The sequence below is a fragment of the Apus apus genome, chromosome 4, assembly GCF_020740795.1.
Source record: "Apus apus isolate bApuApu2 chromosome 4, bApuApu2.pri.cur, whole genome shotgun sequence".
NCBI lineage: Eukaryota > Metazoa > Chordata > Aves > Apodiformes > Apodidae > Apus > Apus apus.
The window spans coordinates 105260810-105273396 of NC_067285.1; the positions used below are offsets into that span (position 1 = coordinate 105260810).

Sequence of the window (12587 nt, forward strand, 5' to 3'; positions counted from 1 at the left end):
AAGTGATGTGTACATAGGGGGTAACAACCAGCTGGTAGAGACAAGGATAAGGATACCGGAAAATATAAGTTAGAGGGATCAAAATAGCTTGGAAAAGGACTGCAGAGGAATTTCCAAGAACATGAGCACAGTTCCCTAGAGAACATTGCTCCTGTACAGAGAAACAAGGTGAAATCAAGGGGCTGACTAAATCTTCACCTCATTTTAATGGCAAGTCCATCAAGCACAGAAGACAAATGAAAAAGACCTCAAAAAAAGAGGTCTTCCCTTACAGAAATCACCAAATCATACCCAGAATATTCTACATCCACTTCATGCACTTCAGTGAGGTTAGAGCTCTGGAAGGAGGGAATGTGTTATGTGGCTATGTGTAACAACCCATAAACGACAGTTTATAACTAAGATGCAAAAGCAGATGTATTCTATGTGCCTCTACAAAAAAAAATTATCAAAGTTTGTGCCATCTAAAATTACAATTAGAAAAAAATTATTTTTTTTTTAAAGGCAACAGAATAGTTGCTTGTAGGCTTAATTTTTCTGGACATAATTTTTTGTTATATGAAAGATTGAACAAGTTGCAGATGTGTAATACAGTTTTAGATATGCAGAAATATATGCATCAAATAGTAAAGCTTTAGGTATCAGCACTGGAGTTTGGGTTTCTGTTGGTGGGGTTTTTTATTGTTTTTTGTTGTGTTTTTTTTAACACTCCACTTAGTTGAACAGAATTACAGATCATCATATAAGAAGAATGAGGTTTTATTGCCTACTCTTCTGCTTGATTATTTCATTTCCTTCAGTGTTTCAGCTATAAGAAGAGATGAACTGAGCCTTGTGCCTATTGCATTTACCTTAATTAACTTTCCATAATTTCTTTTCACAAGTTCCCCATCCAGTTCTAATCTTTTCCATCACATTTCCTTCCTGCAATTATCTGAATTGCATAAAGCAATAAAGCTCTGTCAAACACTTATTAACTGCCTACCACTTATACAGAAACTAAGTATTTCCCACAAATCTCACCTCATCCTTCAGTATTCCTGCATCATTTTCCCACTATATCCCACTGCCAGTTCACAGATACTTTTCTGCAATCTCATTCCCACTCTTGCCCTGTTTGACACAGTCATTCGAACTCAACATTATATTCCCTCACCTGCTAAAGTCAAAAGGAAAGAGGGCTTGCTGTGATACCATCTAATTTCCCCCCTGAAAATTACAGTGCAATGCAGCATTTACTATGAAATAGGAAAAGGAATCCTTGAATATCAGAAAAGAAACTCAAGCTGCAAAACGGAAAGGTGATGCGGAGGCCTTAGTTAGGAAGAGCAGAGGAGTTAGTTTTCCATTAAATGACCAAAATAGCAATGCAGACATTAATCCAAAATGAACTGTATAAGTTTTAAAACTAAAAGCCAGGGTTCCTTTCAATGCAAATTTCCGTATTTTAGTACTGTTAAATGGGAAGGCCGAAGTTAGTGACATCACCAAAAATACGAATATGCCAGAGCAGCCCGGGAGAAACTGCGTACATTCAACTGATAAATCTGTCACATTTCAGAATGAACTTTGCACTTACTGCACCCTTAGAGTCTGCAAGGTGTTCTTACAATCACAGCAGTAAGTGCTAGACATAGCAAGATCCTACTTCGCTCAGTTACTCTATACTTCCTATATTAACCTGGTAGGACTGGACGCAAACCAAAAGGGCCTTTCGTCGGGGAGATGCCACGGACGATGCAGTCGAACAGAAAGCTGATCTGCTCTCCTTCAGCACAAGAAAGGAAAAACACACCAGCCCCTGCAAGAAAGTACAAGAGAAGTATGTGTTTTTCACCTGGATACATTAGAAATATATTCAGCTGAGGCTATTTATAAATTATTGATCAAAAGAGTATTAAGTGCAAGGCATGAAAAAAGAATCAACAAGACACGTTCTCCAGAGGGAAGAAATAAACAGAAAAAAATTCAGCTCAGCACACACACACACTGTATCACAAACATACACATAAATTCAAGAGCTACCTAATAGTTTATGCTCCTTTCCTGAGATTCAGACAATTAGAGCAATTCCAAAATACAAGCCATATGCTCAATAGTTGCCTGGGTCTTTTATTCTTATTTCCCCCTAAAATTTTGTAGATCCAGTCTTAGCTATGCAAGTGTCAGGAACACTTCAGTGTCATCATCAAAATGAACCAGGTTAATTCCACTTAGACCAAATTTTAACCAAGCACAGCTTTTTATATCCCAATGAATTAGGATTTGGTTATATTGCTGGATTACATCATACATTTTCCTAGACTAAGTCCTGTGTGGCTATTATTAACAGAACGTAACACAACTCCACAAGTTGTCATCAGATCTTTACCCTTTGCTCTATTCTGATATTTTGCTTTCCATTCATTTAGAATAGCCCCAAGCAAAATTAGAATGAGAATCACTAAACAAACAAACAAGTTCTGAGCTGTGTGATGTATGGCTACATAGACAACACACAAGACTAGAAGTGCTCCACAGAACATTTTGAGAATTGCCAGTCCAAATATTACTTACATAAGGAATAAAAAAAGTCTAGGTGACCTTTTGATGATCTTAAAACATCACACAAAAGACCAGCCCAGTAACCAGTGACTTCAGGAGGAAAAATACAATAACCAGATACAAAAATAAATGAAATCAGTATCTAGGCCCTAAAGAAGTGCTGCCAATTCACCAGAGCCACAATCAGTAGAAAACCACAATGCTAAACGTTAGACCTGCCACATCCAACAGGACATCCACATTTCACCTAAGCAATGGATACACTTTTGACTGGTTGACAAAGAACTAGAGGATTCAAACAAAGGTTATAATAAAAAGCGGACCACAAACCCAATTAACTATTTTAGTAAATTAAAATATAGCCAGAAAGCAATATAATCAATTACTCTAGGAAAAGCATATTCTGGTACACACTCTTTTGTCATTCCCAATTTATGGCACATCTAAGTGACTGCCTGCTTACTTAAACTTTTCAAGACAATATTGTTAGCAGATCAACTGGAATTAGAACTCACTTCCTGGAAAAAGTTAAATTTATACTTAAAGGCTGGCTTGCCAGTTATTTCTAGAGACAAGGTCTCAAACATATTGAGACTGAGGCTAGAGAAATATTAAAACAGTAAGGTATGTTTAAGCAACTGAATGGACACAAACTAGCTTGTGAAATATAAAGCAGAGTAAAGCCTACTCAGCTCCACACTTCAGTGGCATTGGTTTTTATTACTGTTTTTAAAAAGAAGATTGTCCCATGCTTCCTCATGGCATATATACACCTTGGCTTCAGTATACCACCACCTAGGCAATTACAGCACTAAGCATGCAGTCTGACATGTAGCAAAAGTTTCTGGTGGTGCCTCATTCACAGTCTTGTCCCATTTCCCCTCCCCAGGAGATGCCAGAGTCAGAGAGCTCTGTATTAAAAAGAGCTGGGAGCAAAGTCTGAATTCAGGAATTATTTGAAATTCAGCTCTTCCTCTGACCTGCCTTCTCCTCCCCACATGAAGTAAAGGGAACCCAGGGAAATCAGGTTACCTAATCTTAGATGGAATGACTCTTCACCCATGAACCACACTGATGCCAGATGACATGCCTGTCTTGAGGGAGGAGGGCAGCACAAGGCTTTGCTGGGCTCTGAACAGACAACTTTCCCATACACAATGAGTAAGCAGGATATGGAGACAACATAACAGGGCATTCATCTCTCAAGCACAGCAATACACTATATGGCTTGATAATTCATCAGAATCCTACACATCCGTGTTTCCATTTGGGAAAACATGATTCCTTGTTCTTTTATCATTATTGTCAAGAATTTTACTTAAATTCCTAAAGGCTCAGCAAGTCTTTGACTTTAATGGAAATTAAAAAGTAATGTGTGCATGTGAGCTGGATGCTTAACTCAAAGAATGATTTCTGCAAAGAATTATCACATATTTGGAAATCCCCCAAACAAATGTCAAAACAGTCTATGCACATGTGCACGTGGATACCAATCCAGAATACACATATGCATTAAATATTTCTTTGTAGATTCTGTTATCCACATAATCACCATAATCACTCTCACAGGGAATGTATTCTTTCTTGTTTTACTTGATAGAACCCGATTGTAAGGGAAGGAATGGCTCTGGGAGCCCTTGCAAAAGACATCAAGTAAGATGAATGGATAGGTAAGGCTTAACTAAGTTATTTTTTAAAAAGCATACATAAAAACAGCAATTAGATTTCTTTTCTGCTTTCTTGAGAAAGCCGAGACATTCACTACTAGAAATTACACATCTCAGTCATGTGTTGGAACAGATTGGGTGCACAAGCATTTGGAAGCCCAGGAATGAGGTATGCATCACTGTAATACCATGCAGCTGTTTACTAGACTGAAGAGCTCACTCACTCACTGACTCTCTTGGTGACTTGGTGAAAAGCAGCCTGCAACCACTTGCACAAAGCTGAAACACTAAGCCAGTCCTCTGTACAGTCTCCCAAACATTCAAGAGGAGTTGCCAATTTCATAAAACTTCCAAGTATTATTAAATCTTGCCATTTTATTTTAATTCATTCTATTAAAAAAGCTACGGGCAAACCCATCCTGAAAATGCACACTAACCAAAACTACTTAAATCTCTGTACTGCTTGTGTGAGAGAACTTCCTATTAATTACTCCTAACAGATGCCACACAATGCTGGAGCCTGAAGTCTTTAGCTACAGGAGAAGTATGATCCATAACAGTTCAGTTCATGGCAATCATCATGTTGTTCAACCAGTATGTCTCAATCCTGGCCTTGAGCAACCCCCTTTGAAAGGTATCTCAGGCTGCTTTTCTCTCCAGTGCAAATGACAACAGGTGTTCCCATTATTGCCAGCTAAGACAAGATAAGAATGTTTGTTGTCTGCAATACACCTAAGTAGGAGACAGCAAGAGAACAGTATCTGCACATAAACAGACATTTTAATCTACACAACCCAGAATCTTCCAAGAAATTCCAGATGTTGCTCCAGTTGAACCACCTTTACTGCTTCTAATTTTCAAATAAATTCCCATTTGTTATAGGGCTCTTCCTCTTCTCGTTTGGCCCTTCCAGATATGCTGGTAGCCACTTCCACTATTTCAGAATTATTTTAAGAGCCACTGGCAGAAGTCTTAGAAAGAAATAAAGGAAGAAGCACCTAATCTCACCAAAACAACAAAAAGATCACAGAAATACTTCCACGTATCATGCAACTAGCAGCAGTATCATTTATCCTTTCAAAGGGCACCAAGAGTCCTACAATTTCATCTCTTCTAGGAGATGCTGTTAGAAAACATGAGGTGGCTTCAAATTAGGCTCTGGAAGCTAATCCTCAAGTACTCGAACACTGGAGAGCCTGAATTCTCACAGCATTGACATGCCTTTTTATTACCCTACTTTTTTTACACCGGCCTCCAAGTCAAGATTCTCCTGGCAACTGGTTATTTTAATGAGTGAACACTAATTGAACTAGCAATTAGGAAAATGAGAGGCTCCTTTTTTCCAGCCTTTTCCTGTAAGTCAACCTCTCAGCTGACTCCTGAGCCCAGATGCCTTTTCTTTGCAAATGGTGTGTGAAATTTGAGCTTCAGGTACAGAGAGCCTGGGGGCAAGGGGAGCCAAATTTTGCCCCAGGAATGAAGCTTACTTGCAGCTGTCAGAAGCAGAAGAAAGGATTTTCTAATCTGTAGCAGTACCATTGTGATGTTAAGAGCAAGAGAAGTTCAAAATTTAAGTAATTTTTTTCCTGTTTAAGAATAAACTGGTGTTAGCTTGAAAATGCATCTACATTTAATGTTTGAAATCTCAGCATTATCTCAGATGGTCCCTCCACGCAGATTGAGCACCAAAGCCTTCAAAGTTGAAAAAAACCCTGTACTGAGCAACTAATTCAAAAATATAATTAAGTATTTTATATTTATGAAAAAATTTGAGATGAAGCAGGAACAGAAAGCTAAAACAGATTCAGACCCTTTTAGACCTCAGTTCTACCACAAAAATACCCAAAAGTCTGCCTCTGTTTGGGGCTTCATAGAATCATTAAGGTTGGAAAAGACCTTCATGGTTTTTTACTGAGAGAAAAGGCAATCTAACCACAAGATCATCAGTTTCTTTTAGTAAGGTATTTACTACAGTGCTAATTAAAAGTTAAATTCACTAACCTTCTGCTTCCAGAGCTTCACAAGAAGAATGGGAGTGAAGACATGGTTTAATCTATAGGCAAGTAACATTAGTTAACTAGTTACTTGGAAGAATCCCATGTGACAGACTTGGTCAGAAGTGGGATCCAGAAGAGCTGGCTGATTTTCAAGGATGGCCTCCTGCAAGTTCAAGCCAAGCAAATGTGGCAGGAATGCCTTTATGGATGAACATGGAAACCCATACAAACCTCAAACATTAAAAGAAAGCAAACATAGGGTAAAACTAGGGTGACAAAGATGACGCAAAAGAATACAGACACACTGTACAAGCACATAAAAATGAAGTTAGGACAGCCTAACTCTACCTGGAATCATATCTGAGAAGGAATGTGAAAGGCAATAAGAACTTTTGCAAGTATATCCAGCAGCAAAAAGAAAACTAGGGAAAACTTCAGCCTACTGATGAATAGGGATGATGGACCTGGTGACAAAGGACATGAAAAAGGCTGAGATACTCAAAGTCTTCTTCACCTTAGTTTTTACTGACAAGACTCAATTCCCCCACCAGGAATTCCTGGCTCTTGAGACTTGTGGGAAAATACAGAAAAATGACAACTTTCCCTTGGTGGAAGAAGACCAGGTTAAGCAGCTTTTAAACCAACTGAACATACTCAAGTCCAAGGGGCCTTATGGGATACATTCAGAGATAGTGACAGAGTTGCTTAATGTTATTGCAAGGACACTCTATTAAGGTCAGGGAGACTGGGGGGATGGAATGGTGTGCCTGAGGGCTGGGGGGGCGGAAAAAAAGCAGATAATATTTCTGTCTTCAAGAAGGATTCAAGGAACCACAGACCAAAGAAGGCGATTGTGCAAATAATCCTAGAAGCCATTTCCAAGATGTTGACTGGGAAAGTATGGATTTATAGAAGGGAAATAATGTCTAACGAATCTCATAGTCTTTGATAAAATTACTAGTTTGGTTGATGAAGTGGTAGATTATTGTTTGTTTTGACTTTAGCAAGTATTTCAGCACCATCTCCTATACTACATTCATTGAGAAACTGATTAAGTACAGACTAGGTAAGTGAATAGTGAGATGGATTGAAAACTGGCTCAACTGCCAGGCTGAAAGGCCACACAAAGTCCAGCTGGAGGCAGTCACTACTTGTGTATTCCAGAGGTCAATGCTGGGGCTAATGCTGTTCAACATCTTCATTAATTACCTAGATGTGTTTTTTTAAGGGGAACATAAATCCTGGCATTCATCATTTCCTGCTAGTCATTTGCACTTTCTGGTAGCCCTCAGAATATTTTGTGTCCTTCCATATTCTAATGAAAGTCGCATAAAACACACTCTTGGAATTCACAGGTACTCCATTTGCAATCAAGTATATACTCCAAAAATCAAGCCATTATTTGAAGCCCTTATTAGTCTTCCTTTGAGGTACCTGCATTAAGATTCAAAGGAAAAAACAAATCAAATATATCACAGTGCTGCTGCACTCAATAAAAATTATAGTGGCTCTGCTTCCCCAGAGAGCCTCAGGGCTATCAATCAAGCAAACAGGTAAGTCTTATATCCTCTCGTTTAAGGAATTATGTTGATAATTTATATAATCTGTGCAACCTACCTACCTAATGGCTGTTAATCTTTCTTAAATATTGCTTAGCATTTTGAATTCAGCTCTTTCTTTTTATATATATATAGGTTTCCACTGTTACATTATTTCAGCTTTCTTTAGTTCAGAAACTCCCAGAAAGAGCAGCAGGTTTTTAAAAGAGAAAAAACAGAGTGTAGTTCAACTTTGAGAAATTTTCTCCCTGTAAGCATTCCAAAGCGCTTACTTCAAAATTAAGTTTTCTATTTTCAGTTAATAATTCAAAAAGCAGTCCAAAATTATGTCAGCAGAGCAGTGCACACATTTATTAGAAGTCCAGCTTGCATTTAAAGTGGTGTTAGCATACCAAGACATGAATGAATCATTGCTTTATTCTGCATGGAAAAGAACCTCTTCAAACAGAAGCTGGAGCTGTTGGCAGCCCTGCATTAAGCTGTAGATTCAAGTTTTAGGCAGGGTCAATTGCACTATGTGCAAGAGAGGGGGAGAAGGTGTCTGTGCTGACTCCTGCTTACACCCTGTAAGCAGTTATCTATCTGACAGTGTAAACCACACCCCTAGGAAACAAGACACTAGTGTTGCAGTTCCCATACCAGTTTATTCACCTTAAAGGAACACTGATTTGTTTCCTCACATGCTACGCTTAAAACACATTCTTTCAGATAATGGAAACCCATCTTTAACCCAAACCTCTGAGTTAGGCAGGGAAAGATCTGAACCAGAATCTTCCACACTGAAAACAAGTCTCTTAAATCAGGAATCGGGATGTAAAAGTTGAGTCCACACTTCTTGTCTTTGTAACTTAGCTCTGTACTTTTCAATAGACAAAATTAAAACCCCTCACTCGAGTAAAACAGTCAAAGTAAATTCTTTCCCCTTTCTCTCCAAATTTGCCAAAAGTCCCAAGGAAGAATATCTTCAAATTTGGATCAACTCTGAAACCTGTTTTTCTGAGTTCGGTAATTGAAGACATCCATTATTTTCACATTTCATGGTCTCAGAAAGTGACAAAGCTACTAACAGGGAAAGGAACAGACAGAAGTTTCTAAATTTTTGAAGTCCTCTATGGGATTTGGACATTAGCATCTACAAAATGACAGCCTTGATGCTGCCTCTAACCTCAAAGCTCCATATTGTGTCCAGTTCTGGGCCCCTCAGTTCAGGAAGGACAGGGAACTGCTTGAAAGAGTCCAGCGCAGAGCCACAAAGATGATTAAGGGAGTGGAACATCTCCCTCATGAGGAAAGGCTGAGAGAGCTGGGTCTCTTTAGTTTGGAGAAAAGGAGACTGAGGGGTGACCTCATCAATGTTTACAAATATGTAAAGGGTGAGTGTCAAGAAGATGGAGTTAAGCTTTTTTCAGTGATGACCAGTGATAGGACAAGGAGTAATGGATGCAAATTGGAGCATAGGAGGTTTAACGTGAATATCAGAAATTTTTTTTTACTGTGAGAGTGACAGAGCACTGGAACAGGCTGCCCAGAGAGGTTGTTGAGTCTCCTTCACTGGAGACATTCAAAACCTGCCTGGACGCATTCCTGTGTGATGTACTCTAGGTGACCCTGCTCTGGCAGGGGGATTGGACTAGATGATCTTTCGAGGTCCCTTCCAACCCCTAGGATTCTATGATTCTATGATATCAAATTCCCCTCTGCAAACAACAAAATAATTATTCAGAATTTAATAATCAGTCCATTAAATCATTTTGTCTCATCTCTTGCATGACAAAAGCCATAAAATTTCATTATTTTTGTTCTGTGTCAAACAGCAACAGTTGACTAAACACCCTCTGGAGAGCTAAAGGACAACATTCAGTCAGGACTCCATACAGTCACATTTTTACTGAACACCAGGGTTAGAGCCTGAAGAAATCTACTCAGCAGAACAGACCCTCTAATATGAGGCTGCCTGTATGACAAAGCAGCACGGCTGGTTCTGCAGACTCCACGTTGAATGAGATGAGCATTTACATTTCTACAGAAGGTTTCAAACTCTTAGAAGACAGGTTACATTTGTACTTACAGAAGCCACACCTGGTACCCCCTTCAAAGATGAATCCATTTGGGACAGCTCCATACCGACGCAGATCTGACAGCTTCCATTGCCCCATGACACTAGGAGGAAGGTCTTTTACAAGGACGAGAATGTCATTGCAGAAATGTAGGGTAGCTGGCCCACTCTCTAGTTTAGTGCCAGGTGCTACAAAAACTTGAAATCTATGAACTATCAGATAAGGAAGAAAAAGCAAATTACTATAGAAAATAGAAGGTATAATGACCTGCATTACATAAATTATTCTGTTCAACTGGACCAACCCCATTTTCCCACCTTTGTGAATTTTTCAGGAATTGGTGATGTTAGATGCCCAGATATTTAAAAGGACTAAGAAATTAAGTAAACCATAGGTAATAAACTCTTAGATCTCAGTTAATTCTTTGTATTTCACAGACTAAAGTTAGAAAGAGTGGGGGGGGGGGGAAGAAAACACCATTCAAATTTACAAAATCCAGGTTCAAATCCCAACTCCAGGATCCCCTATATTGAAGAGTCTTTACCTAATGTAACAGCTGTTCTAGGCTGGTCTCCCATCTTCTCCTCCAGAGCTATTGCTTTCTGAATAATAAGCTATTTGGAACACTTCTAGGGCTCAAATCTCACAGTGCTTCAAAAAGAGCAATTGAAGTGAGCAAGCACCTAATTCTCAAGGTGTTTTGACCTCTACTCCTCTAGTTTCTTTCATCTTGTGACTAGACAAACACAAAAACTTCTGTTTTGGCACAGAGAAGCATCAGGACTGCCACATTCCTAGTCAGAGGTGTTTGGTGCAGCATTTCTGAAGAAGCACACAAGTTAAGCTTCTGGCTATCCATCACAGATCATATATAGCTATCTGCCTACGAAATCTGCAGTGTAACTTCCAGTCAATCTCAGTTCTTAAAATCCTTCTTCCATGTCTCCTGCCTATGCTTCCTCAAGCATCAGGAATTTCAGCTAGGCCCGAGCCTCGCTTCTCATCTAAATAACTTGCTATATTCTTAGTGACCATCTTAGCTGTAAGTCAACTCCCCATCTGTGATGTGCATTTGCTAAGTTCTCTAAGGCTCCAGCAGAATTAGCCACAAAGTCATTCAAGTGAAATGTGCAAGGAGACAGAGACAGATATAACTAACCACAGCTCTACTTACAGCTTTGCCAGTGGTGCTGCTAGGGAGCAAACCCATAGTCACACTATGTCTCTCTCTTTTTGGGCATGCATTTGTTATACAACCTGCTTAAACATAAACTAGGAAAAAAGACACCCAAACCACCTTGACGAATAACAGTCAGTAAGAAGTCTTTAATATTATTTGGACCCCTCTCCCAATTAACTCTGATCACTACTTTGCTGGCAATTAGACCACAGGATCAGAAGCATCAGGGTTCTTTCTGCCTCATAAATGAGGAATGGAGCACACTCTTGACACAATCAGTGGCAAGCTACAATAGCTGCTGAAAGCAAGGAGCTGTAGCTCAGATTCTAGAACACTGTTTAAAACAAAACACACTAAAAAACCCACAGCATATCCAAATCTGAACAAAGCTAAAGTTGAAGAAAAAAAACTACCAGCATTTGCCATATGCTGCTTTCCTGGCAAATTGTAATTATTTTTTTTCCAAATGCCTCCCAAGCCATCTAATTCTACTCTAAAATAAAATAATAATAATAAGCTGTATACATCCATGAATAAAAGGTTAAGTTTCTAATTTCCTTTAGTTCATCTTTTCCTCTTCAAAGCTACTCACTAACCTGGAGCATGCTAACTTCCTTAGAGCAAGCTGTGGGCTCAAGCACTCTTCTCACACCAGACTTATACATACTTCAAGTCACTTAATTCCACTGTTTTCTCTAATCCTGGTTCTTTTATTCCAGGAATCACATCCACTTCATCTGCTAAAAATGGAGAGAAAACACTAGGAAGTCCAGTGCAAATGCCTCCGTTCTGTAGTCCTCACTCAGGAACAGTATCAACTTCTTTAACTTTTTTTTTTATTTTGCTTCCCAGACTCTGAGGTCATCTGTCCTTACTCTATTTTTATCAAACAGCCACCTTACTCCCAAGGCACACAAAGGCATCCTTACAATGCTTTAAGTAAAAACTCTAGTCTCCATCCTCTCTTCACTGTTTTCTGTCTAGTCAAACTAGATTCAGTTTAATTTGGCTTTTCTCCTAACTAACCTGCACTGGAAGATAAAATGCTGAACAAATTTTCTATACTTTGGTCCAGCCACCTTCCCCTGAGCTTTTCTTTTTGCCATTAACGTTCTAGAAATTATTGTCAAGTCAATGAATGTACTTGTTCTCTTATTTCTTCACTTCTTCACCTCCACAGACACTCTCTCTTGCTCCATCTTTATGGCTAAATACATCTTCACCCAACAGGATCTGTTCTTACCTCACTCACATCTTTCTTTTAAAAAACTCTTTGCTCCTTCTGCATATCCTTCTATCATGACCACAACCCTCACATCCAGTTTGAGCTTAAACACTCTCTCCATCCCAGCACTGCACCAGGTGCAAGACAATGAAAACCACACCTACCCTGTCAAACTCAAACTATCTTTCAGGTTTTAGGACAAGCCCATGCTGTGCAGAGATCCCAAATCCAGTAAAGAAATAGAACCAAAACACAATACAGCTACATCAAAGTATACCAAACAGTCCAGCTACTCATGCCTCTATTGGTCAGAAACGCCCTCTAATCTTTCCTTTTATGCATATTTGATAGCTCCAAC

General features: G+C 39.1%; 1 protein-coding gene across 3 annotated transcripts in view; it reads right to left on the bottom strand.

The window, feature by feature from the left end:
- Positions 1–12587, bottom strand: part of DOK7 (docking protein 7) — a 63138-nt gene that overhangs the window by 46478 nt on the left and 4073 nt on the right. For 2 of the 3 annotated variants that reach the window (XM_051616727.1, XM_051616726.1), the window contains exons 4-5: positions 9836–10036; positions 1682–1801 (exon numbers count right to left, since the gene is read on the bottom strand). In XM_051616727.1, coding sequence (XP_051472687.1) covers positions 1682–1801; positions 9836–10036 — 321 coding nt within the window. The remainder of the gene's footprint in view (positions 1–1681; positions 1802–9835; positions 10037–12587) is intronic. The other variant, XM_051616728.1, reaches the window with a different exon arrangement.